The sequence below is a fragment of the Carassius gibelio genome, chromosome A10 (assembly GCF_023724105.1).
Source record: "Carassius gibelio isolate Cgi1373 ecotype wild population from Czech Republic chromosome A10, carGib1.2-hapl.c, whole genome shotgun sequence".
NCBI lineage: Eukaryota > Metazoa > Chordata > Actinopteri > Cypriniformes > Cyprinidae > Carassius > Carassius gibelio.
Genome location: NC_068380.1, coordinates 2,766,854 through 2,794,711, shown reverse-complemented (window position 1 = coordinate 2,794,711; position 27,858 = coordinate 2,766,854). Strand labels below are relative to the sequence as shown.

General features: G+C 38.4%; 1 protein-coding gene across 12 annotated transcripts in view; it reads right to left on the bottom strand.

Annotated features, from left to right (window-relative positions):
- LOC128020821 (cAMP-specific 3',5'-cyclic phosphodiesterase 4D) overlaps positions 1 to 27,858 on the bottom strand; it is a 167,703-nt gene that overhangs the window by 7,126 nt on the left and 132,719 nt on the right. For 5 of the 12 annotated variants that reach the window (XM_052607556.1, XM_052607557.1, XM_052607560.1 and 2 more), the window contains 6 exons: positions 19,351 to 19,542; positions 18,135 to 18,197; positions 13,568 to 13,604; positions 13,023 to 13,099; positions 12,836 to 12,885; positions 7,399 to 7,511 (listed from right to left, as the gene is read on the bottom strand). In XM_052607556.1, coding sequence (XP_052463516.1) covers positions 7,399 to 7,511; positions 12,836 to 12,885; positions 13,023 to 13,099; positions 13,568 to 13,604; positions 18,135 to 18,197; positions 19,351 to 19,542 — 532 coding nt within the window. Of the gene's footprint in view, positions 1 to 663; positions 1,071 to 7,398; positions 7,646 to 12,835; positions 12,886 to 13,022; positions 13,100 to 13,567; positions 13,605 to 15,685; positions 16,049 to 18,134; positions 18,198 to 19,350; positions 19,543 to 25,760; positions 25,921 to 27,858 lie in introns of those variants that run through there. The other 7 variants (XM_052607558.1, XM_052607564.1, XM_052607562.1 and 4 more) reach the window with 6 other exon arrangements.

Genomic DNA, 27,858 nt, shown 5'->3' with positions numbered 1-27,858 from the left:
AATTCATAAATTCACATTTGTAATCCCATCATGAATAATTTTATGGCAAAGCATGGCAAATTAATTGTATTAATTATTATATTTCAATATATACATTCATATATATATATATATATATATATATATACACACATTTTTTTCATAATAATAATTACAATGATATAATAGGGCTAAAAAGGCTTCTTTTCATGCAAAATATTATTTATACTTTTTTCCTTTCATTTGTGATGAAACTGTCCCTCAGTATGTTTTTGACAGATTAACTCTAAAGGAGGATGATTCGTTTAATATTTACTGTCCTACATAACAAATGCATTGATTTACAATAACACACCATCAACACTGAAAACATCTGTATATGACAGATTAAAAGAGATCAACCTAAAGCCTTCAAACCTGGTCAAATAAAACTCCAGAAATATTTTTCTCACACCAAACCGAAACTGGCCTATAAAATATTCATCTCTGCTAATTTGCATATCATTTACATGTGGTGTACCACACATTATTTGAATACATCAATTCATGACCGACAAAAACACCCTCAATGAATGAAAGATAAGTAAATGCATCGAGGCCGAAACTGATTGTTTCAGCTACCAAATAAGGATCTCCGTACATCCAAGACATAAAATCAGCTTCAAAGAAACCATGATGCCATACCTTTATATATCCCCATGAGACCGAGCGTAAATAATTTGCTTCAGGCATCTTTGTTAAAGCTCCAAGACACACAAAAGCAAGAAACGAACCACTCCTAAATCCTTCAGACAATGCCACGCAAATGCTTCTGTGGGTTTAGTCTAAAAACTGCATCTCTGGGTCAGGTGGAGGTGTGATGGAGGTGCGGAGGCTGGCAGAGATGGCTTGGCTTCGCTCCTCTGAGCCACGAGAAAGACGCTGGGCTGCTCAACACCTTCCAAATATGGGACTGCTCATATAATCGATGCTGCTCGTGCCCCTCCACACAGCCAATCACGGCTCATTACCGAGAGGGAGAGATGGGGGCAGCAGCGCCGTCATCTGCTGATGGAGGATGCAGGCCTTGGAGAACCACTGTGTTTTCACAGCTCACCTTGTACCTGGTATAATCATACGGCAGAGCGGCAGTGTGTTCAGATGACTCACGAGAGCAGGAGACCGGCTCCTGGTGTGCTCTGTCTGTCGCAATATCTCATCAAGATATGATTTAGATGATATTTCACCGTTATAATCGACAATGACCTATCAGAAGCAGGAACATCCTCTCGTCTAATTTCTAACATCGATGTTGAGGGATAATAAACAATTTCTGTTTTCAAATATTTTTTTCATGCAGTCTGGGTCAACATTATAAATAATTCAAGGACGTTCAATGATAACATAAAAAATACAGTTATATATATTTTCATATATTTAATTAGTATTTCTTTCAAATATTAGAATACACCAAAATTAAATAAATGGATAAAATAAATAAAGAAATAAAATTTGTACAATTAAAAGCAAATAAATAAAGTATTACAAAAATTAAACTGGATTTTCAAAACATGCAATAAAATATATAAAACATTTCTGGGTTGAATTTCTAGAATAAAATTAAATGGAAAAAAAAAAATAATAATAATTTTAGATTTTATAAATATGTAATTGCTCATTTATTGGCAACATGATTTTTTTATTTTAATTTGTGATTCATTTGTTTTTTCACCCTAAGGGAAGATGAACTTTTCAGAGTCAAAAATAATTGCCAGGCTAAAGAATGCTTCTCATCTTTAAAGTCTTACATAATAAATTAAATAAATAATTAAAATGTAAATGAACTGATCTAAAAAAAAAAATCGATAAAAAGTATGTATAATTAAAAGTAAGCAAATAAACAAAAAAAAATCATTAAATGGATTAAACTGGATTTCATACATAATATACATAATAAATTACATAAAATCTTTAAAAAATAAAATAATCTCCTCAAATAATATTTTTTTTAGATCAAATAAATATTTAATGCTCAGTGATTTGTTTGATCAGACTACTGGCCTCATTTCTCTCATCAACACTGGCCACTGAAAATCTGCCGCTATACCAAAGCATGTCCTGCTTAATCTGATCTTCATGAAGACGTGTAAAATTAATTTCAAAAAGAGGAAGTAGTTAAACTTCTCCGAGTGTAAAACAAACTCTTGTTTGAGTGTAAATATTGACACGCTGATAAACAGTGTCTAGGTAACGTCCACTTCCATTCTGGAATCAAAGGCTAATCAGAAGTGGTCTTTGATGACACTTGCCATCTGGAGAAGAGAACGGAGATCTGAAATCAAAACAAACAATTCGCCAGCGTTCACATGGAGATATCGGCCCCCGTGCAAGCATTACTCAAGGCTTTCCTGTGGCCAGTGATGTTCTCATTTGAAAAACAAATGCTAGATCAGGGGCTCTTTTATGAAAGCAATAGCCATTGGCTGGGTTTGTTTGTGGCTGATTTGAATATGAACCTGAAGTCTTTACCATACGACAATAATACTATATTATCAGAAGAAATATGAAGCCTCTGCGGTGGCGTATTACGTCAATGCATTTCTTTATGCAAAGCAACACATTATGTGGTTCATCATAAACAAGGAAATAAAGCTTGAGAGAATCGCTGTGTGTTTTTATTCATCTTTGTTGTATAACCAAGAACTCCCTATAAACCTTCTACAACCTGCTGAACAACACTCAGATGAACATAAAGAAACAAAACATGGCCTTTATAATCATTAAGTCTGCACTCATCTGTGATAATAAAATCACATTTTGGTCTGACACTGCATATAAAGACCGGACAATAAAAATGCACACATCCACTATTTTTAAACAATTAAAGATGTCTGATTAGTAAATAATGACTTTTGAGGAAAGAATCTGTCAAAAATAAAAGTTACTTAGTAACTTAGCTGAAACAGTATTATTATTATTATTATAGATTTTTTGCTTTTAGTTGATTGTAATATTTATGTTTATTTACTGTTTGTTTGTTTGTTTATATGAATTTTTACTAGTTGTGTTATGAGTGTGAGTTTACTATGTAACACATTTGAGAAGCTCACTGAAATGCCCTATGTAAGTTAAAGTTTATTATTATTAATAAAAAGTATCATAAATCATTCTGAATCAAACTAAATATTGATCATACAGAAAACATTTTTGTGTTGGATTTCAAGCAACAAAAAAAAACCTTACTGTAATATATATACAGTAATATCATACTGGTCATATAAACCATAGTAACTGTAAACAAAACAGGATCCTGTAAGAAACACTGCCATACAGTGCAGTGGATTATGATTAATTATAGACTACTGCTAACTAGAAGCCATAGGGAGAGTCTGCTGCAGGTTGAGGCTGGTGTCATGCTGATGGAAACATAGGGGGAAAACCTCCGACCACACATCAAAATATGCCGGGATGACTTTCATGCTCATCATCAGAAAGGCAATGCTATTTCTGGAGACCCAATTATCACCACGTCAAGTTTTATTGGGAACATGCATACTCATAATAACACATAATTCCAAACACATCTGACGGATACTAAATGCATCCTGGAGCTAGATGAACCAACAGTTTAAGAGCTCACAGGTTACATTTGATGAAGGCATCATTGGTTGCAGGAATTGTTTTATTGTTGACACCAAACTTTGGGACACAACGGCACATTATGTGCGATGCAGGAAGGCTGTTTGTTCTCTTTAGTGAGGGAAACAGAGCTCAGTGAATTCTGGCTGGGTCTGAGGCCTTTAGCTGAGCTCTCACAGGCCTTGTGTGTCTTTGATTAAAGCCATCGGTCGACGCTTTGAGTATCGTTCAACGTTTGGTGCCTTGCGGTCGCTGCTTCAGAGAGGACCAATGGGATGCCAAAGGCTTCACCACAGCACGCGTGCAGGATCCAAATCATTCAAGAAAGCCACTGGCCACAGATACCCCCTCATCCCATACGCCGAACCCCCCGCTCTATAACCCACATGTCTCATTATCCTTCTGTCTTTCTTCCCTCGGCTCTGGCAGGCCTCCGGCCGCAGGGTGTGGTGTTTGAGGAGCTTTCATGAAAGATTGGGTACTTTGGTAAATCCAGATCTGCTGTATATATATATATATATATATATATATATATATTATCTATAAGGGGTGTAACGGTAAATGTATTTGTACTGAAAATGTTCAGTATGGGTCTTTCGGTTCGGTGCACATGTGTACAAAACAAATACATTGTTTTAACCACTGCACGAGCGAAACTTCATTGGAAACTTCCAGATTTATATATTGTTACCTTATATATAGTCTAAACTTTCGAATGATGTCCTTTTTTCAGGAAATTTACATTTATTTAAAAATATTTCTACATATGTACATATACGATTTTGAATATTTATATTTATAACAATATTTTGGTTGCACTTTATTTTACATTACGTGTACTTACATGTACTTATAGTGTACTTACAGTGTATTTATATTTTTATATATAATTATTTTATATACAATTATTTTTATAATTATATACATTTTGTGATCTGTGATATAGCTATATATTTATATATTTTTTTTGTTCTAAAAGCAATAAACAATATATATTAAACATTTATATATATACACATACGTATATTTTCATATAATTTTTTTATAAAAATATATTTATAATTATATATATTTACAGTATATTATGAGTCCAACCTTGAATTAAAATGTTTAGGATCATTTAGTAAATTAACAGCACGTTCCTCAACAAGACATAATTTGAGGAATCATTCATGTCTGGAGTACAAACAACACAAGTTTCATGCTGTAGTTTAATTCTTAAGGTTAGGGGTTTGTTTAAATCCATTAAATCCTCTAAATTTGAGCCCTTAGGTTAGGGATTATAGGATTATTTAGTTGCTGATGTTGGATTTATTGTTTTCACAGTCATTGGGGATTCTTTACATGTCTAAACAAAAGTTGATACCAGTAAATGGTCTGAAAATCTGTCAAATGGTACATTCTAGAATCATTTGATGTTTCAAGTCACAATATACTGTATGTTATGCAATAAAGCAGTCAGAGATCAGATAACACACTTAAATTAGCATGTGATGCACTGTGCTGTTACAGAGCTGTTGGCTTCATTTGCATCTCTTCGCATCATATTATGATGATCAGGTGCGTAAGGCGTTTTGCATTTGTTCTCGCTGGACCAATCAGAAGCAGCTCTCCTTCACGGCCCCTCCATCTCTCCTGCGTGTTTTTATGGTTTGTTTTTGAATGCACTGAGCATGCTCCAGAATCACCGGCATAGGCCTGCCACACTGCATACTGATGAACAGAATATCTACAGTATACACACACACACACAGCAACAACATGCCCTCCCCGTCACAGCGCAGACAGAAAGACTTGTGCCGGATCCCACATGCTTGCAGTCACCATGGCAATGCAGACAAATTGAGCCTTGCAGTGGGCTGAGAGACAGCGCAGACGATGCACACGCACCACATGCGGCACAAAGACACCCAGCTGAAAGGTTAATGAGGTCCACTAGGAAACATTACAGAATCTTACTGGCTCTTTGCCTAAACGCTTATTTGGGCCTGAAATGTTAAGGCACATTGTGATAAATACGAGGACACTGATGCAGTCACGTCTCTAGCGTGAGTCTGGTTGTGCATATCGCAGCCTGTCTGCTGTGTGTGAATGTTAAAACCCTCACATATGCTGTCAGGATGCCATGATGTCAAGCCTGGGCAAGTTTAGACACGCAGCATCTCATTCGATATCAGCGGTGAGCCTTGAGATAGAAGCATATGCTGAATTCAAGTCATAGAAAATTCAAGGCGGACAGAAAGCAGCCACACGGCACCTAAAGACGGCCAGTGTCTGACCTAAAACCAGTTCTACAAAGAGGGCTTCCTTTCTATTCAGCAATAAAGTATGGTGATATGGTGAGGTTATGTAATTGGTGTCACTGTAAACAGTTTATATAATACCCATAGATTGTAAAAAACTATAATAGTTGGCAGGAACAAAGAATAGAGTCAGGGATATTTACATGTAAACATTGTCTAATACGGGATGTTGCAAACATGTTTACATTTCATTATATGAAGGTGTTTGGGTAATATAAACACACAGACACACATCTGGTTGTATCTCCATAGGCATAATCCTGTACAAACTGGTCGCCAACCTTTTCAATCCCAAGATCACTGACCTTTGCGTTTATGAAAGGCAAGATCTTCCTATTGAAGAATTGATAGAAAAAGATTGTAATTCCAATATGAGGCCTTTTATTTAGTATTTTAATTAGTGATGCACCAATCATGATTTTTCATGTCCAATTCAGAATTAATTTTTTTTAAGCATATTTATTTATTGGTTATTTGCTTTATAACAAGCAAACTGGCCTTAAAAAAAAAAAAAAAACCTGTAGACGTTTGAATTTTCAGAAGTTTCTGGAGCAGGGTGAAGTAGGCCCGAAAAGGTAAAACAAACTAGATATCCCCAGAAACCATCTAGAACAGTCTAGCGATCACACAGCAACTCCCTGCCATCATAACACAAGTTTTGCACATGCAAACAACCACTCATATTTTCTTAAAAAATGTAAAAATCCAGTTTTGTGGAACAACCACTCAAAGTGCCAAAATCCAACAAAAGACATTCAACATTTACATGACAACAAACATTATATCACCCAGTTCCAATGTGAAAAATGATTCATGACCTTCAGTAATACTGGCACCTCCCCTCCTCTTAGACCTGCACCAAACACATAACAAACAAGACCTCTATCCCGTATTTCCCTGAACCCTCCACAGAAAAGAATTAAAGTGAAGCTTTACTGGCTTTTTTTAAGTCTTTGGCACAGTGGTGTGCTACATTAAAAGATGCCTGTATGGAAATCAGCAATAAGAACAGACCCACAATTCCAATGATAACGATGCTTCAGACTGACTTAAGGTCTTCCAGCATGGGCTAGACACGCACACATGCATGCATGCATAAACAGACTCCAGCGTAAAGGACAGAGTTGTTTATACTCACAGAGTGGGGCAACAAGCATTTGGTGTTTTGATAGCGCATTGAGCCATCGGACGTCGTCAGCCATGCCGAAGCAGGATGCGTGATGGACAACCCTGACTCACAATCCTGCACGTACATGACTCGTGTGTGCATCTCCCTGAAACTGCACCCCCTGGGGCAGCCATCTTGGCTCTACAGTACCTGATAACGTCTTCCGTCTGCGAGCCAACAGCCCTGCCAAATCACACCAATTACCTGAGCTCCCCTGGGCAGCGGCGGTAATGACATTAAGTCAAGGGGAAGCCCTTCGATCTTAGGTGCGACGTAAGCTCCCGAGTGGAAAATACCATGCGTTAGGTGGGAAGTTGAACGGTGACTCACCTTGTTGGAGGCCATCTCGCTGACGGAGTGTCGGGTCTGCAGGGTCTCCAGCTGGTCCAGGCACCAGTCCAGCTCCTCCAGGGTCTCAGTGGCCAGTTTCTGGTAGGCCTCCTCTGGTGGGAGACAGGGAAGGGGATGGTCAGTTTTGAGGCGTTTGACCGGGCTAGCCAAGGCTTCCCGGACATCGTCCACGTCGTAGACAGCCACGCTGGGATCTCCAGGGCGGACACATGGGTGACCCTTCATGCTGTGCAGAAAAGATCAGAGCTAAAGAATCAACAACGAGCTGCTCCTTGCCCTCTAAAAACTCCAGAGCCGGTCGACGCAATAAAACGGAGTCACACCACTGTCAGTCCAGCTGTGCAGGACTCCTGGTGTAGAGCGCACTGGAGCCCCATGCTCCTAGCAAGCAAAACAGACACACACATACAAGCAGACATTCCCTTTTTAATCCGCTTCTACTGATTCCCAGCGGGTTGCCTTGACAATCCCATGTCCGTACGCTGGATTAGAATCAGTCTCCTCCACAGGTCCATGAACTTCAGAGGATGTCTTATAGCTGACGCTCTGTCTCACAGCAAAAGAGAGAAAACAAAAAGGTCCCCTCAGCACCGGATTTAAATCCCCAGATCCAGACCCCTTTATGAGGCGACAGGCTTTGCCCAGTGTTCCTAGAGAGCTTGGGCAGCAGCTATATCCAGAGTCGTAAAAGAAGAGCATGCACAAGCAGCACAGTGAGAGCGCACCTCAGCTACACAGACATGACATAGAAGGCATTGCTTTACACAAACATGAGCGGCTTCCTGTGAAACCACAAACCTACAGAGCTGGAGAGCACGACGCAGAGAGAGACGCAAGATCTGGACCGGAGCGATGGAGCAGGAGTCGAGCATCCCTGCAGACTTACTGCTGTCAGCAAAATGGGCAAGATCGCTGTTACAAATGTGTAGATGCAGTTCTATTTTTGTCTGTCTGTCTATCTATCTATCTATCTATCTATCTATCTATCTATCTATCTATCTATCTATCTATCTATCTATCTATCTATCTATCTGTCTGTCTGTCTGTCTGTCTGTCTGTCTATCTATCTATCTCTCTCTCTCTATATATATATATAAATAACTTAAATTATTTGATAATCACAGAATGGCCAAATAAGAAAAAAAAAAAAAGAAAAAAAAAAAAAAAAAAAAATATATATATATATATATATATATATATATATGATACCTATATGAACGATATATATGAACCTAAACATTTTTAGATGCATTATAAAGTATTATTAAGATGATATAGATTAAATAACATTATCAGATTAATATTACAATATTATTAGATAATATTATTATATAATATTTTTGTTTATTTTTCAAATAAGCTATTTTTTATTTAATGTTTCAAAAGTATTAAACGATGAATTTTTTTTTTTTCTATGGTAGATCGTGAAATTTAGATGCCTAAAATTCACTTATGAAGAATCAGATTTCAAAACTGTGCTCTATCATGACAGCAACTGCTCTTTCATGTCCCAGAATGCCCCTGGGAGGTTGTTTACTTTAGCTGATTTGCGCAGATTCATCCAATGTGATGCTTGAAGATTACGTGACAGTCAATCTACGCAGATTACCATTGAAAATTAATCTTTGTTATGGGACCAATGTGATCCGTTCAGGGCCAGATTTCATTTTTTCATAATCCTGGATTATGTCGGGCTGTGCAGTTATGATGACTAGTGCATTTAAACCTTAACCTGCGTCACAGGATGTGCATATGTTCATACCACACAGATGATAAACAATAACTCAAACTGTGCCGACAAAATGTTGCAATTCTACTCGTGTGTATTGAGTTACACAGAGGAGAGCTAAAAGTTACAAGAAGAGCATTCATTGAAACAAGTGTGACACAATCACAACACGCTCTTCAGAGGTCACAGGATCTTGGTGCTATTGTTACAGGGCAACCTTAAGAGTAATATACTGAGAAAATGTAGCATGCAGCTTTGCGTGTGCCAGTGCTGTGCACGCTCAGATCAGCCTCTGACTCAGAGCATGCAACACACTCGGGTCAGCAGCAGCTTTGTCTATCATAATTCAGGGGTCAGGAGGGAAAAAACAGCTTGGGGTCCCACGAGCCCCACAAAGAAAGAGAAAATGTGGGAAAGGATCTCATCATGTGTGGAATCCTCTCCGCCACAACCCCCACATTTCTTTAGCTCTCTCCTCAAACAGCTGTCCAATCACTCTGAGGAGAATTCAAGAGCAGGGGTCCACTGTCCTTGCTGACAACATCTCCTCTGACGTCAATGGCTTTCTTCTTGTGTACGGTGCCGGCCCCTCAGAAGCTGCTGTGACTGAGAGCAGGACAGGACTGCAGCCAAACTCTGGAGTGGAGTCCACAAGAGATCGAGCAAACACACTCTCTGACTGCAGGCTAGACACTAAATAAAAGCTGCAGTTTGAAAATAAACTCATTCAAGAGAGTATTCAGAGATTTTGGTCCTTCCCTTGGTCAAGCAATATCCAGGTCATTTTTCAACCCAGAATCTAATTATTTTAGAGCATAAAAGCCTATTTTAAAATAATCAAAACTGTCTGAATTTGATCAGAATCCTACATTGAAAGATTGTACTCACCCCTGATTCATCTTAGGTGTGTATGACTTTTTTCTTACAGACGAATCCTGTCAGAGTTATATTAAAAATTGTCTTTGATCTTTCAAAGTGTTTTATGGCACTCAGTGGGTGATGCATGCATCAGTCCAAAAGTCGTGAAATAAAAAAGTGTCTCACATGGCTCCAGGGGGTGAATAAAGGCCTCCTGTAGTTAATCGATTTTTTTTTGTAAGAAAAATATCCACATTTAAAACATAATAATCGCTCATCTAGTATGCGTTCACTGTTGTACGCTGGAAGCAAGTCTGGGAGCATGACGTATGAGGTTGTGCGCTTTTTATTTCACATCTTTTGGACTGAAGGAATGCAATACCTTCTGAGTGCCATTAAACAGTTTGAAAGATCAAAGTCCATTTTTAATATAACTCTGACAGGATTCGTCTGAAAGAAGAAGGTTATATACACCTAGGATGCCTCTTGGGTGAGTAAAACGCAGCCTAATTTTCATTTTTGGGTGAACTAACCCTTGTTATGTATACATTCATTCATTTATACTGCAAAGATGCATTAACTTGATCAAACGTGACAGTAAGTCTTCTACAATGTTACATTAAGATTTCTATTTCAAATTAATTTCCATTAAAAAATGCATCACAGTTTCAAAAAAAAAATATGAAGCAGCACAACTGTTTTCAAATATATAATAATAATTAAAAATGTTTCTTGAGCAGCAAATCAGCATATTATAATGATTTCTGAAGAATCATGTGACACTGAAGACTGGAGGAATGATGCAGAAAATTCATCTTAAAATCACAGAAATAAATTATATAAAAAAAATATTTAACAGAAAAGAGTTATTTTAAATAGTAATAATATTTTTCACAATATTACTTTTTTAATAGTATCATTAGTATCACGTAGTATTTTACTATTTATTAAAATATTGTTTAAATTAAAAGCAAACAAACAAATAACCAAGCTTTAAAATTATGGTCATAAAACAGGCTCCAATTAAACTGTTTGCTTTTATGGTGAAACACGACTCAGTCATTTTAGACTTTCTCATTCTGAAAATATGACAAAAACACTATATTTACTATTTTTCTACTATTAACTTACTATTTCCAGAATGTTCAAACCTGATGTTTCACCTATTTTGCTGCTAAATTATGCTTCAATTCAAATCAATAAAAACCACTTCTCAATGGTGGCCTTTCTCTAGTAATCGACTGATCCATATACTGTAGTTCATCAAACTTCACTCAAGCAGTTCAGAGACGTGTGATAGACTCCAGATAAATCACTCAGAGCCACCACCTGGCCCTGCTAGATGCCAAACAGTTTCTGAGAGAACCTTAATGTCACCCCTCAGTGGATCGGCAGTCTTGTAATACACAAGACCTCTCCAGTAATAGCCAGAAAGCAGCCGTGGGAAACAGAAGCCTCAGGCTGACGCAAACACTTTCAGAAAAGCAGCCTGACATCACCTAGACCCCACGTTTAAAGTGGGACCCATGTGAAAAACATTCTCGTGAGACTCCGTGTTTTTGAGATGCTTATGCCATCCACCGTCAGGTTGGATCTTTAGAAAGCAAGGGGCGGGACCTCTGTGTTTAAAGCAGTTGCTATATATACAAGTAGCCGATAATGCACCGAATCAGTCCATATTGGCAGGCGCCTCGGAGTAAAGTGCAACTTTGATCTTAGGGCTTTGTTTCTCATATGGCCTGATTACACAGTTTACAGCACGTGCATTAAACTGGGGAAGTGTTGATATGAGTTGTGTGCGTTTATGACAGTTTCCATATCAGACGTTTGCATGAAGGACAGGTCATGGGGAGTATCTTGATTCACGGACTCGACTTGCGAGTCCCAGAAAGACGCCAACACGTGCTTTCCCAAACTGGAGGCAAGTCTCTGGCTGAGCATGAAAGCGAGATGGCGTGAGTTTGCGAGTATCATGTCAGATTGGTGGGCTGCCAGCTGCGCCACATCTATTAATAATTTGAGAGATTCACGAATGTCAAAGCAGGTTATGTTTACTTCTTTTGGAAGATATGCTCCTCATGCATCTATAAGCATGCATACACCCAAAGACCAGATCTATAAGTGCTTTATTAGCATCCACCATCAAAATTATTGGTATTTAATATGGTGTTGATCTGCTTCTCAGATGTTTCTCCTGAGAAAAACACCCCAGTAATCTCATGCATCTCCTCTAGTGTTTCAGATCTCAAACTGTGCTCAGATCTGCCAAAGTCTGCAATCAAAAGTCAGATACTGTTCTATATTAATACTGCACATCAATTGAATTGAAAAGCAGATGAAGAAAATGTGAGAAAATGTGAGTTAAATACACAGTTTAGACTGATATTAATTCAGTTAAGAGGTTTAAAATGGAAGTTTAATTACCAATGGGAAACCATCTAAAGCATGTCATTTGAAAACTACTGGACTTTAATATGGAGTTGCAATCTTCAAGGAAAGTATTCCACTGGATGTCCACAAAGCTTTGGCCAAGTAGTGCATCTCTTTTCTACAGTACTGCAGAAACGTGTATTAAGTTAAATGCTAGCACTGCAAAATTGAGCAGCCTTGCTGAAAAAAAGAGGTTACTGCATGAATGAGAGTGTTTTGATGCTCTCTAGAGGTTAACTGCTGCTATGACAGCATAAAGTACAACATTCGCAACCAACAGGAAAGAACGGACATTACTGAGATCTCCATAAATCATTGGATTTAAAGAGAGCGCAAGAAGAGAGTTAATTACTATTAAATTCCTGAAATAATATAAAAACCAAAGGGAAACCATCTCACCTGTGAAGGAGGCCTTTGTGAGAGGAGGCTGATTACACATGGGGGATCGCCTGGGAAAATTCAGCATAACAACGTGTTACAGATATTAATACATTTGATTATTGCAGTCAAAGTATCAGGTGATTTTCCTCTTCTGCTCCGTTTGCACATCAACAGCAGTCCATGACATTGACGGAACTGCACTCACTTGTTGGACGTACGATCTTGCTGGAGGTTGGTTAGCGTTGCAAAGTTGTTCCGTACTGTCCTCAAACTAGCCAGCACCTTCAAGAGAAGAGCAAAACACCTGAGGTCAGTAACATCTATTTGCGTTTAATGCATCACATTTAACATTAAACAGAATATTAAAGTTAGGACAAACTGAGCTTTTGTGAAACTTGCTTCAAATTCTGAGGTTTCGTCACACATGAAGCTGAAATACTATGTTGAAACTATAAACACAAAGGTGACATACATTCCCTGTCGTTTTGTGCACAATTCACTTCGGCAGATTTAAGGCAGTAATAATTTTTCAAGAAGAAATGACCAAAACACCTTTAATTTTAGGCTGACTTCACCAGTCACACTTAATTTACAAGTACTTTTCACCATCCATTCAGCTCATTATGGATACAAGTCTTTCCCTGAAGTGTTTTTCAATTAATATCCTGTTGAACTGTGTGATGCATCATATTATGGAAGTAAAATTGTAGTTTCATGTTGACTTGGTGCAGAAGGGCCTGTGTCACTGACCTGTGCAAACGGCGTAACGATGAGGTCATCTCCATGACTGCAAGAGAACGGACAATCAGCATTGTGACATACACACCTCAGCTACAATGCCAAAGAAAATGACTCTCTTAACGCGTGATATGCATGTTTATAATGTTTCATGCATTTGTCATAACAAACAAACCATATCATTAATAAAAGTGCAGATTCTTCTCGAAAAGATTCATCGATAACAACTGTATGGTTTTCTTGCATTTGGTCCTTCAGGAGGAGGGAGATATGGTTTGTCTGTGTGACAAGAGACAACAAGGCAGGGACACGCTTGCATTAATGCTTTCAGTGCTAGTGAATGTTCACTACATTGTGAGGACCACCTCCATTCATTCAGATCTCAGCTTCATTCAGAACATCCAGTTAGCCTCACACATGCGGCTCATGTCTGATTGTGTACAAGAAGATTTCACACCAAAAGTCAACTGAAAAATGCTCGGAATAGTATAAAAAATACAAGAAACGTTCATTATGCAACAACAGTTTAGCCAAAGAGGAAGGACAACTTCAAAGGCTTCAAAGAAGTCAAGAACAAAAAGATAAAGACAAAACGATAGAAAATCAACTGTGTGAGTTTTAAACATAATAAATGAGCAAACATCAACATTTCCATCAAGTACTAGGAGATTCAGAACTACACTTTAGCTAGTATTGTGACTACAATACCCCAAAACGCTGCTGACTGTGTACTTAAATAACCTGATGCTGAGTGTTCCCTGGGTAGGCAGCAGCCTGACCCCACCTGAAAAACATTACGAAGGATTTTGTCTTACTTTCATCAAGTTTTTACCTGTCTCACCCTTGCTCGTTATCCTGGCTGTCCTGATGTGAAGGGGAATGTGGTGTGAAATGAGGAATACGATGCAAAAAAACATTTTTTTATTCAACATCCTTGTAAATTCCTCCTTAACCTGTCAGACCTGTGACACACGGGACGTGCACACGCTTGCGACATGTTAGAGCTGTGATGCTCTTGGGGATACAGGTTTCAGTCACTTTCCTCTGACTATCATCTTTCCTCTCTATTAAAGGCTGTTAATTAAAGTATAGTGCATTTTAAATAATAAATAAATATAAACTGATGTTCACACTGACAGTGATTAAATCACTATAGCAGGGTATGTTTTTTTCATTACTTGAAAAAAAAAAAGAGCACAAAATTACAAAAATACAAAATGGCACATTGGTGCAACATATATATAATTTTTTTCCCACACAATTATATTGCAATGAGATGTCGATAAAACTATAGATTTTTCATAATCAAGATATGTTTTCCTGTTATAAAGAGATATTTTATGGTTAAAATTAAATATTTTGTATGTGGCATGACAGCATAGGCCTTTTAATCACACTTCCACATTTGAAAAGCATGAAAAAATATCAATGAAATAAAGAATAAAATAGGTTCATACAAATTATATATTGTAGACCTTAAAACAAATAAAATTACAGAAACTTTAAAATAAAATAGAAAATATACAAATAAAAACATTCAAAATATGAATTAAAACTATAATAGTATCTCAGTAATATTAAAATAACAATGATCAACCAACGATGATCTGACCAATAAAAAAAAAAAACGGATGTAAAGGGAGAAAAAAAAGAAAAAAGAAACAAATTTTTTTTTACAGCAGCTGCACTTTTAAAACAAATCACAATTTCTAACCAATAAACTTTTAAATGTCGAATATAAAAATCATTTTATTACTTTCCATGGCTTTCTAATTCCCACATAATTCCAAGTTTTCCATGACCGTAGGAACCATAAAGCCGGAGTAGTAAATCTCTGTCAAGAGTGAATGCCCCTTTAATAGGATAACCTGACCTCAAAGCGTTCTGCCTTCACATCCTTCGGGCTCATTTACGCGTTGGAAATACAGTAAGTGAGCAGCTAGTGGAGAGAGCGACAGCAGGACAGACGTGTGAGTAAGAGCATTTAGTCGCTGCAGCGGGGAGGTAGTAAGGAGAAGGTTGAGTAAGCAGGGGTGCGAGCGTGCTGAATTTGTTGGGAGGAGTTTGAAGTCACGTCTGGGTTTTTGAGCAAAGAACAAAACCTCAAAAACAGCACGAAACACCATGTACCCTCTCCGCCTGTCATCCGGCTGGCTGAAGAAGCGTCCGATTTCCCGCGTGGCCCGAGTCCGTTTCAGCATATGGGTGTCGCTGACGCTCCTGCGGTTAAGCATGATGGAGTGTGTCTGTACCTCCATGTGTGTGCATGTATCCATGGCGGCTTCCCTCAGTGCTACATTTCCACACGCCGTCCAGGAGGAAAAGGTCACTGGCAGGCGTGCATACTAGCGTATCACGTGCTCCCGTCCAACTGCTGCAGAATGCATGCACTCTAAACATAGCACAAGGCCACAGCTTCGACAAGTGCAACAACCTGCTGCCATTTCACAACCAACAATCAGCTCATTTAAAGACTTTTCAGTGCAGTTTTAACTGGGTGGCAATGTGAACGCTATCCTACACACTGCTCTGGAGATGAAAGTTTCCAGATCACGTGTGTGACCTCCAGACGAACCCCACATCTGTGTGTTTCTGATGCTGACAGCGTTGCAGAGAGAGGAGAACTAACTGTGGTTTATCAGCTCTCTGCTCAGTATGCTGAGATGGTCATGTCTTTCACAAGAGTTAAATGGAGAGGAAGCACGCAGCTTATCAAAGCCCAAAATTCAGCAGAAAACACAGATGGCACCGGCTCGTCTTAAAGTGAGCTTTTTGAAAATACCAGCAAAAAAGACAATCTTTAAACAGCAACTTTATTTATTTGTTGTGTTGTGTTAAATGTTTGTCTTCTGAAATCAGCACCTTCATGGAAAGAATATAGTAAAATCTCTGAAAAAAAACTACTCTTAAAAAAAAAGTAATTAATTAATACATAAATATTTAAATAAGTTTAATGAATTAATTCATAATTAATAATTAAAATAAATGACATTGAAACAAAATTACTAAAAGTGTAACAAAAATGAAAGTATGTTTTTCAGTCTTGTTCTCGTGAGAGCACCTGGAGATTTGGTGTAATATAATAATAATAATAATAATTATTATTATTATTATTATTATTATTGCACTAATATTTACATATTAGTTTAAAATGATTTTTCTAAATGTTCAAACCTAAAATCAGCAAGCTTTTATTTTGACAGGTTTCCGGCAAGTATATGCGCATTTTTACCCGTGCATTTTTTTTATTTAGGTCGTGCATGCGACTATAAGACAATCTCAATGGTACTAAAATAAGTTACGAAAAGGAAAATAAACTGATTTAAAACCAAGTTTTCTTGCAATGTGCCATTAACATGTTATTATTCAGGCAGCTACAACGAAAACGGTCCAACAAGTTTTACTAGCTTTCTGAGTAAGATCAATTTCAGACAGTTGTTCCATCATGACAGCAGTTGAACTGAAAGAGAAAACTGACCACAGATGTAAGATAGTTCATGTTAATTAATGCTCACAGAGAATGCAAAGCTTACTTGAGTAGTGTTTTGAGTTGTATTCTGACATTTTGGAACGAAATGACACGTGAAGTCAAGCTTGCATACCTGGAAAACATGTCGACGTGTATGTTTCAAGCCTCTAACTGAAAATGAATTATTCTTTTGAACAAAACCAAATGTGTTTGACTATCAAAAATTGCTATTCCAAAGGCCAATGAACTTCTAAAACTCCAAGAGCAGTTGTAAAGGATAATATCAGAAACCGACATGATATTTCCTGCCATTTCTTGCTGAGAATGGATTCTCTGGCAGAATGAAATGAAAACGTGCATCCGCCATCCCTCGGGACTCTACATAATGCATGAGCCAGTGCAGGGTTACATAGAGAAACGCTCTGAGCTTGCAAAAGATCAGGCCAGAGAGAGGAAGTGCACTGATCTGACAATTTCCTGTGATATCATCCATCACCGTTCCATTTGCTTTAGACATACCATGATCATATGAACTGATATAATTCAATAAATACACCTCTATGCTGTTGTATTCTCACGTTCTGTTCCAAAACTACAAAACAAAACAAAGGGTGTCGAGTGGGCTTCAAATGAGTGTATGCATTCACGCTGACTGGAGGAAATAATAATAACAATAATAGTCAGATGTGCACTTCTGAACGACCATTATCAGTGTCACATGCAATGCAGGATCATGGCAAAGATGGAGACTGACAAACACACATTCACACACACGTCTAAGCCACAAGCGGCATGTCATCCGAACTCTGTCTTCTCCATGCGGTATCTCTCATCACGTACTCCTATATTCTCACGACACACAGAGGTTTTAATGCCCAGAATTGTCAACTAATCAAATCAACCTGATAATTACGTTTTTGTTGATTTGGTCGTCATTCTGTGCATTAAATGGTGAGGGTGTAGGTGAGGCTTCTCAATGCATGTGAGACTGTGATGCTCGTGTCTACAGGTGAAGCAAGGTGATGCAGATTAAACAAGCAAGAGCATTCGTTGAGGAAGAGCAAGGCCAGGAGCTGCCGTAAGGACAGGCGAGCCAGAGCCAGAACTTACTTTCCACTAATAACCGGCTCAGATCTCCGAGAGACCAGGCCTGGCCTCGGCAGGTGGTTATTCCTATCGATAAGGACACAGTTTGTCAGACAAACACACTCACACACACACACACACAGATACAGAGCTCATTACACACGTTGGTTCTTCTGCCTTTGTGGTTTGAGAAATGGCTGTTTTGAAAGACCATGTCTCTTTAACCGCTTATTCTCTCTGATTCTCTCACGCCGTATTAAAGGAATAGTTCACTCAGAGATCACCTTCATGTCGATCCAAACTTGACGATTAAAGTGTACTTTGGCCACCAAGCTCTCGAAAGAGGCAAAAACACTAAAACTGTGGCTTTATACATCACAGTCACGCATTTAGACTGATCTGAGGATGAGTTTGACCTGAAATACTTCTCTATTCAGACTACCGTTTAATAGTTGGTGGTCAGTACAGTTTGTTTTCAATGAAGTCTTTTATGCTCACCTAAACTGCATTTATTTATCCGAAATACAGTAAAAACATATCATTTAAAATAACTCTTTTCTATGTGAATATAATATAAAATATTATTTATTTCTGTGATGCACAGCTGTATTTTCAGCACCATTCCTCCAGTCTTCAGTGTCACATGATCCTTCAGAAATCATTCTATTATGCTGATCAATAAATATTTTGTATTATTATCAATGTTGAAAACGGTTAATACCTAATGCATTTTTTGGAAACCAATTTATTTATGATTCCCTTAATGAAAGTTCAAATGATTATAACATTATAAATGTCTTTACTGTCATTTTTGATCAATATAAGTATTGTATTAAATATAAAGACACAAACACACACACACACACACACACACATACACACTCTCTCAAACAACAGGAAACCATTGACGTCATCAATGGATGAGACAGCAGAACATCCTTGTGGGCTAATTGGTCCTTTTTTTAACCTGTAGTTTTATCTGTTTTAAGACATTATATCAGATCATAGAGAGAATTCTTGAACTGTTTTTGGTTACTAGAAAAGAAAACCGTAAGATATCTGCATGAACAAATGAAATTAAGCGGAATCACAATACAAGCATGACGTCTCATTTTAGTGTGCTTTCGCTCAGTGAAACAAAAGTCATTCCAAAAAAATCTAAATAAAACTTGACTGACCCAAAATAAAGTAAAGGATTATGGGAGAATGGCACAAGAGTTTAAACGGCTCCAGAACTCACATGTCACTGGCGATGGAGGAGTTTCGGGACATCGACTTCGGCGACAGGTCATAGTCGCTGTCGGAGCGGTACAGGAAGGATTCCCTCCGCTGGCTGTGGACAAAGTTGGCCTGAAGGATCAGGCCTGAACCCGGACTCGTCATGGGATCCAGGGGACTCCGTCCTGACGACGTGCCATTGTCCACATCAAAGCTACAGAGAAAGAGAAACCAATTACAAAATGTTAGCATTAACACGGTAAGTTTAGTCTAAAAATACAGTGCCCTTGCCCAAAATCAGGGTTTGATGTCTGCATTTTCCCAAGGTGGGTGCAATAAAAATGAATCATACAATGTGCTACAAAAGCTATTTAACTTATTAGAATATGAAAAGTACATTTTAAAAATGTCTGCTTCAAACTGTACTTAAGCATATGCTGTACATATATAATTATATATACATAAATGTGTGTGTGTGTGTGTGTATGTGTGTGTGCCAATAATAACCACCAAAAAAAACCAAACAAGTTTAGTGCTTAATGTGGGAACTTTCATTAGAGAGAAAACCCCAAGAAGAACTCTTATTTTGAAACATCTGTGGCTTACTATTGCCGTCTAACATTCACAAAGATGATGGGAGACAAAAGATGCTTTCTTACAACCATTTAAAACATATTATAATAAAAACACCACAAAGTAAACACTCATAATTTACCAACAATAAATCATAAGCAATCGTATGGCATAAAAGCGCAATGATCATTAATTGTGACCTGTTCTGAAACCGCAAGACGGTAGAATGCACAACAGTGGCATGTTTCTACTTTGAAACATGCAGCGCTCATATTTATTTAATGAATTCTTAGGGCCCTATTTTAACGATCTAAACGCAATGTGTAAAGCGCACGGAGCAGATGCACTCAGGGCGTGTCCAAATCCACTTTTGCTATTTTAACGACGGAAAAACTGTTAGCGCCCGGGCGCATGGTCTAAACAGGTTGTACCTATTTTCTTAATGAGTAATGGGTTTTTTTGGGGGGAGTAACGTACAATGAACCAATCAAAGGAGTCTCATCTTCTATTCCCTTTAAGAGCCAGTTGCGCTCATGCCATGACGGATTTGCTATTTACGCGGCGGAATTTGGCAAGCGCAAAGACAGAACGCATCTCCAAGATGAAACCGAGCTGCTCGTGTGCGAGCAAATAGATTCTGATACATGCGATGACTATCCATTATGACATGTAGGCATTATATATATATATAAATATGGCGCAGTCTATTTTCAGCTCCTTAAAATAGCAATGCGCCTTCACACCTCTTTTTTAGACCATCATGGCCGTGGGCGCAAATGCATTTGCTAATTAAACGACGTGGTGCTGGACGGGAAAATGTGAACGGGGCCGGACTGAAACTAGCAAACACACTTGCGCTGCGTCTTGCGTCGCATTGCACCGGGTGTATTATAGGGCCCATAGCCTTTTGAAGTTTAAAAATCACATGTATTGTAAGATTTCTTAAAATGACTATTAAGATGTTTCTTATAAGATTTAATATATTTCAACCTTAAATGCCACTAAACTGTATTTAAGTTGTTTTATTCACACATGTGCTCCTAAATACATGTACACTGCATTGCAAATGTGAGCGTACCCTTGTAAACGGTCTGCAGGGGATGCTAATCATCACCTCACAGCTATGAGCATACTTGAAGGTGGACCAGAGAGAGCATGTTGGTGAACACATGTGAACAGCTGAATATCAACATGACCTGCACTAGCAGTGACGGATACACAGGGGTTTCCCTCTCAGTGTCATCTAGTGCACAGGTGGACACGGTCAGTGGCTTTAGCTCTCGTAATACCATCCATTATGTTAAGAGGCTATTCGACGGCTAATCGCTGCAGTGAGGTACTCGCGACATCACTGGTGGTGATTCATCAGGTGACCGAGTTTACCCGCGAGCGTCCCTATCTGAAACCACAACAAATCCCCTGTGACTCAGTCCACACCTCTCTCTGACCGTTTTAAAGAGAAGCAGCAGTTTCCTAGAAAGACTGAATGGGAGAAGCAGCAAACGACACGTGGATCTGGAATGCTGCCACATGGACGAGACGGTCTCGACTCACAGGAAGTCGAAAATAAGAGCAGGTCTGTTTGGATCACAGAGACAGACGTGTATCCGTGCACATACACCACTGATTTCAATTCCAGCAGAAAATGACGAGCAGAGGAAGATATACCATGATAAATGGCTATCTGTAATTGTGGGAAAGAAGCTTAAATTCCTCTCCTAAAAAGGATGAGTGCAGTCAGGTCGGTCAAGATCTAAATGCACCTACAGTGTTGCTCGCCAAAACAATCCAGACTGCAATGACGGCTCCAGAGTCTGTAAACAGGTTTGCTGAAGTACATACAGTATGAATGGTTTGATATAAAGTGACATGCTAAACAGCAACAAGTCGTACTGTACTCAAGAGTGAGTTACTTGATTTCAGCTGAATGTGGTGTGACTTGCTTTGAGCAAGAAACTTCTTTTCCTTCCTGTTTTACACTTTGGCCACTTTTGCGTCGCTGTTCTCAAGACTTGAGAAGTTGTGCAAAATTCACAAACCTCACCCTGATCTTAAAATAAATCTATCTATCTATCTATCTATCTATCTATCTATCAACAAAAAAAGTTTGAAAAAGTCAAGATTCAAAGATGGTCCTAACACACTCATGGTTTTCTTTTTGAAAATTACAGTTACATGAACTGCATTTACAAGTTTAACTCCGCTTCCTGAAATGTAATGTTGCAATCGAGCAGCCTGATTCAAATTTGTTTCAAACCCAGGAATTCAATTGGAATTAAAAGGCATTCTCCATTGAGTTCTGAATGGTGCACAATCCCGACTCGAGAGGGATGACTCGGTGAGGTCACTTAACATCCATGAGTGTAAAGGCATAACTTTGAAGAGCTGGTGATAGAAGAGAGATGCAGAAATCAATGACCCCTTGTTCTGCAGCCAGATGCTTCAGTGTGAGGTCCTGAAAGTCTCTGCTATAAATGTATGTGTTAGTCACATTTCCCCTCATGTCACGTACAGTAAAGGAGAATTAAGACCCTGACCTTTGTCTTTTTCACATGTGTGACTTCTGTCTGCTGACCTTCTCTTTCTGTGCTGTGATGTAACACAAAACATTTGCTCATTTATTAAGACAAAAATAAGAGGTCAGGGACTCTCAAATACACCGGCATGGTGAACATCACTAAGCAAAGCCCTTGACGTCTAGTGGCGCACTGCAAATGAGACATTGGGGAGACCGGAAAACCACTTGCTTTTAGGTTCTCCGTGGGACGTTTCTCCCGCAGTGGGACGTGTTCTGTTCTTTTGTGGGATTTGGCCTGTTTTGACCTCAGATTCATGAGTAAAGCCACAGTATTACATCAGTTCCATTAGCACATTCTCTTCCTAATGCACTTCTGCATTAGTGTGTAAAGATACCTGAGCCTTAACCGATACTGTCGGAGTAGTGTATTGTGATACATCCTCCAGAGGAGAGCTGGAGGGACAGAACGGATATACCGTATTACTTCACTGCCTACTCTAATAACCAACCTGCAATGCTGTGAAAATACAACCAAAGCAGTCTGAAGGCTATTTAACTTGAATGGTCACCATGGGAATGTGCAGTAAACGGCAAATCTCACTGTGATGTCAAACTATTGTGTGAATTGTGAAAGGATATTAAATGAACATTTGGTTAGGCATGTAAACCAAAAACATGCATGGACTGGTACATTTACTTGAAGGGTTCTTCTTAAAGCATTTAATTTCAGTCATATTAATATTAATATAAAATATTAATATTAAAAAACTAATTAAAATGGTGAAAGCACATAAAATGTAAAATTGTTAAATTAAATAAAAAACAGATTTTTTTTTCTTTTTAATAAAATCTATGAATCTAAATAAACAATACTATAATAAATCTGCATGCAACTTTTTTCTCTCAACCAATGCAAGACCCGGTGCGACTTATACTAAATGGGTGCTTATTTTCTGGAAAATACTGTAAATGACGATAGGTTTAATTTTGTGCTGAACTATCCCTTTGAACATACTAAAGAAAGAATAACCCAGCAAGATGTGTGTCACACATACAGCAGCAGCACACACTCTTGAGAACGCCTGCATCCAGCAGGCCGAGCTGACACATCTGATCTGCTTCACCAGACGTCATGCCAAAGGCTTATCTTCACACGTCACAGAGCAGCTGCACCTCTTCCCTTTTAAGGCACAGGGGGTCAGCTAAGTTTGGGGTGCGCTAGCAGGTATCTGTCCACCGGGGCCCGTCTCTGAGAGGTTGACGTACGACAGGGTTTCTAGAGGCTTTCTAATTGCCCTGACCGTCAACTGCAGGCACAAAGACGACAATGAGTTTATTTATAAAGGTGCCGAAGACACATGGGAAAAGAGAGAGCAAGAGAGATGCCCTTGGCCTATTTTGGCATAGGTCGTCCCCGGATAGATCACAGAAAGGAGAAGGGTCCAGAGAGACAAATGCAAGCGCATGCAAGGGGGAGAGAAGTCATTTTGGTGACGTGCCATGAGGTGACAGGACGCACTTGCATCTTTCTGAATGCGTGCAATGCGGCCGGCTCCATGTTTCCAGGTCAGAGCAGGCTGACGGTGAGAGCTGAGAGGAAAAAGAGACATGCACTGGAGCATGTTGGAGCATCTGTTCTTAAATATGGTTCTGCAACAACACGACTCATAGTAGAAAAGACACCAAACACAACATGAAACGTGCTTTTTATAGAGCAGCCGGATACATGCATCATTAATGTGCCCCTATTATGCCTTTTCGACTATTACCTTTCATGCAGTGTATCATGTAGCTGTATGTGAACATAAACTATCTGCAAAGTTGTTTAGGCCCTCAATTGTCTAAACGAGTTGTCAGGAATTTGACTCTTATTCTGTTACGGCTCTACATCACAAAGTAGCACATTTGCATAATGCCCGCACACGTTTTACATCACCAACTTGCCTGCCCACAAACACAGTACAATTTCTGTGGGGTTAATAACATGTCGAGAAGATGATGTATCCAATGCTGTGAAAGTAAATTTGTTTGATCACATCTCATAATTACCACAAACTTCAACACTTGACACTGTACGATATAAACCAATCCAGACCAATCACAAAGGACTGCACCATCTGACCAATCACAGCAGTGAGGGCTCACAGAAAGGAGGGGTTTAGAGAGACTGATTGTTTGAACGTTTATGAATCTTTTAGACATGAGGTAAAATTAAATCTATTTTCTGAGAAAACTAACATGTTTTTTTTTTTACCTTGCGTACATGTAAACTTGTTTTAGGAGACGCATAAAACAATATAAGCAACCTTAAAAATGGCATAATGGGGCACTTCAATGCAGGATAATAAATGTTGAGATGTTTATTTTGGTGGTGGAATATGTGAGCTATTGTGGTCTCTTGTGTTGTGAACGGTCTCTAAAGGCACATTTGAAATTTGACTCGAGATATTTTTACACCACACTAATACCACAGTCCTGCCGACAACAAACACACTAGACTCACTCACACACACACACACAAGAAATTCATTTCTTTCTTGTTCATGGTAATATTGTGAACGATTCATTAGTGCAAGTTATTCTTAATAAAAACGAAACCTTTGATTTGCTGCAGATAAACGACTTTCCTTTTCGTCTGACGTCACCAAACCTTTGTTTTTCAACATCAACTTCAACCCCCTGACTCTGTTCTGGTAACACCCACTTTTAACAACCTGGGCCCTGATCTACGTTATTTCTTGTTAAATATCCTGTTTTGCTCAGGAAGGTTTCAAGTTGACTAAACATTTAACTATTTTGTAGTTTTAAAAAGTATATATATATATATATATATATATATATATAAATTACACACATATTTTAAATAACTTAAAATATAATTATATAATATAATTATATAATAAATATAAAAATATTATTTTTACTATATATATATATATATATATTTATATATATATATATATAGAGAGAGAGAGAGAGAGAGAGAGAGAGAGAGAGAGAGAGAGAGAGAGAGACAGAGAGAGTGCAAAAAATATATATATTCTGTGCTGCACAAAAAAATGCATTGTTTGATTTAACCTGAAAAACTGCACTAAATCTTCTAGACTGGAATTAAAATAGCTTTAAAATAAGCAAGAATATCAATTACTGGATATAGCAAAAACACTATAAGCCTTCAATTTTATGTGGGTGCATACTAAAATATTACTACATTTAATACAAATAATAAATCTTAAGAACTAAGATAATCAGGATTACACTTTTCATATTAAATTGTAAGCAGGTTTCGAATGTATGACACATGCCATTGAGCCTGAAAGCCAGAATAAGTCAAACTTTACCAGATTCCCTCTGTGTTCCTGAGAGAGCTGGTGGAACGCGAGCGCGGTTTCATAACGATACTCATGGTCAAATGTGTGCAGTCGTCTCTCGGTTTTCCCTAGACCTTGTCAAAGTCTGTCCTGCTCTGTGATGGACATGCTCTCTGAGATAATCCAGCTCTGTGCTCAAACAATGCAGCTGCAGTGAGAGTCTCTGTGTCTCTCTGTGTCTGCAGGGTACGTAAGCCAGAGTGAATATCACGTTTCTAGTCCTGCTCTCCTCCTCTACATTCTTTTCCCTGGGTTGCTGTGGCCTAGCAGTGGGAGTGTGTATGTTTGTGTGTGTGTGTGTGTGTGTGTGTTAGGGGGGGATAAACCCTCAGGGTCCTGCGTGTGTGTTTGTGCCGTATCTCAGCAAGGGAACCAATTCGGGTGGCAATAGGGAGTGGAGGGGGTGGAAATGGTGATGGCATCAAAGCCCACTTCAGGACACACACGTGCGTGCATGAGCTACCCATGACAAGACAAGAACAACTTGACCCATGGGAAAGAAAAACCACCAATGAGATCTCTTTAGCATCTCGATTCATTCTGTAAGACGGCATTAAGATGTATAGAAAGCAAAGTGAGACTTAATTAAGCCTCCTGCTTCTCAGGAGAATGTTTAAAATTGTGCTCAAATTGACCAAAATATCATATACTGTGTTGTTATTGTTAACTAAAACTATAAAAATAGTTTTCCATAATTGGAATGAATCACAAATAAAATATAATATAAATATTACAGAAAATTAGAAGATGACAAAAATTAGAAGAACTGCACCTGAAATTTATACTAAAATTAATCAAACTAAAACTGAAGTAAAAATAGAGTTAAATAAGCCCCTTTCACACTGCACGTCGGACCCGCAATATTTCCGGAACACTGCCTGGTCGCCTTCTGTGTGAAAGCAACCACGTCCCGGGATCGATTACCGCATTGAACCCGGGTCGGGGACCTAGTAACATTGCGGGGTTCGACCCGGGATAAGAGCTGTGTGAACAAAAGCCAGATCTAATTCCGTGTGGAAGTGATGACGCGCGTTATCGCACAACTCGGCTGTTTTGAAGGAAGATCAATGTTCGCGACGAAAACATATGTGCAAACTGTAATGAAGCAGAGATCAGTTAGTTCCTCACTTTCCGCGCTGACGCCGAGATCTTTTGCTTGCTTCAGTGAAAGTATAACATGCCTAGCGTTTTCGACTCATACATTACACGTCACGCGCTGATGTCACGTGTTGTTAAGGGATCTTCAAGGGTTGTGTGTGAAAGCACGCACATATCCCGGGTCATTACTGGCAGTGTGAAAGTGCAAAATCTAGCGACCCGGGAACAATTGCAGGAACACTTTACCCCTGTATTTGCCGGAATGGCAGTGTGAAAGGGGCTATAGAAACATTAAAAACAAATTAAAATGAAAAAAGCACAAAAAATGGCTATACATTAAACTAAAATACTGAAAATATAAAAATACAATAAAGTTAATTTCAAATATTAATAAATAAAAAAATTTACTTTAAATATTAATAGGCACTATATTATATTTAAAAACTAAAATAATTTTAAATTCTCATCTTTCAATATTAAAACCTTTTTATTTAATTGGAATATCGCATTTAAAAAGGCAGAGATCTCACTATGAGCTCAAATATTTCTCATTAAACTCTTCCCATGCTAAATGATCTAAGCTCTGCTCTGATTTCTAGAATTTTAGGGGAAACATGTGAGAAGTTTCTGCAGAAAATTCCCATGACGTAAGAGTGCTCTGAGTGTGCTTTATATAGTTGGCCCATGTGAGAGGAGAGAAAACACAGTTTAAAAAAAGAAACGAGCCTAGAAGAGTGTGGATGACAGTCCTGACAGGAGTGATGGAGATACAGAGGTGTTTCTGAAAGCTTCAATGGACTCCACAGAGCTGTTGTGCTTTAACTACACTCTAATTCTATTCCTAATATATGTTCCAATTCTTAATATGCATGCCAATTTTAACCGATAGTCAAATTTAGCTGTAAAGGAATAAACAGCATTCATATTTGGTATGTAACTCACACTTTCCACCATCCAACTACATCTTTTC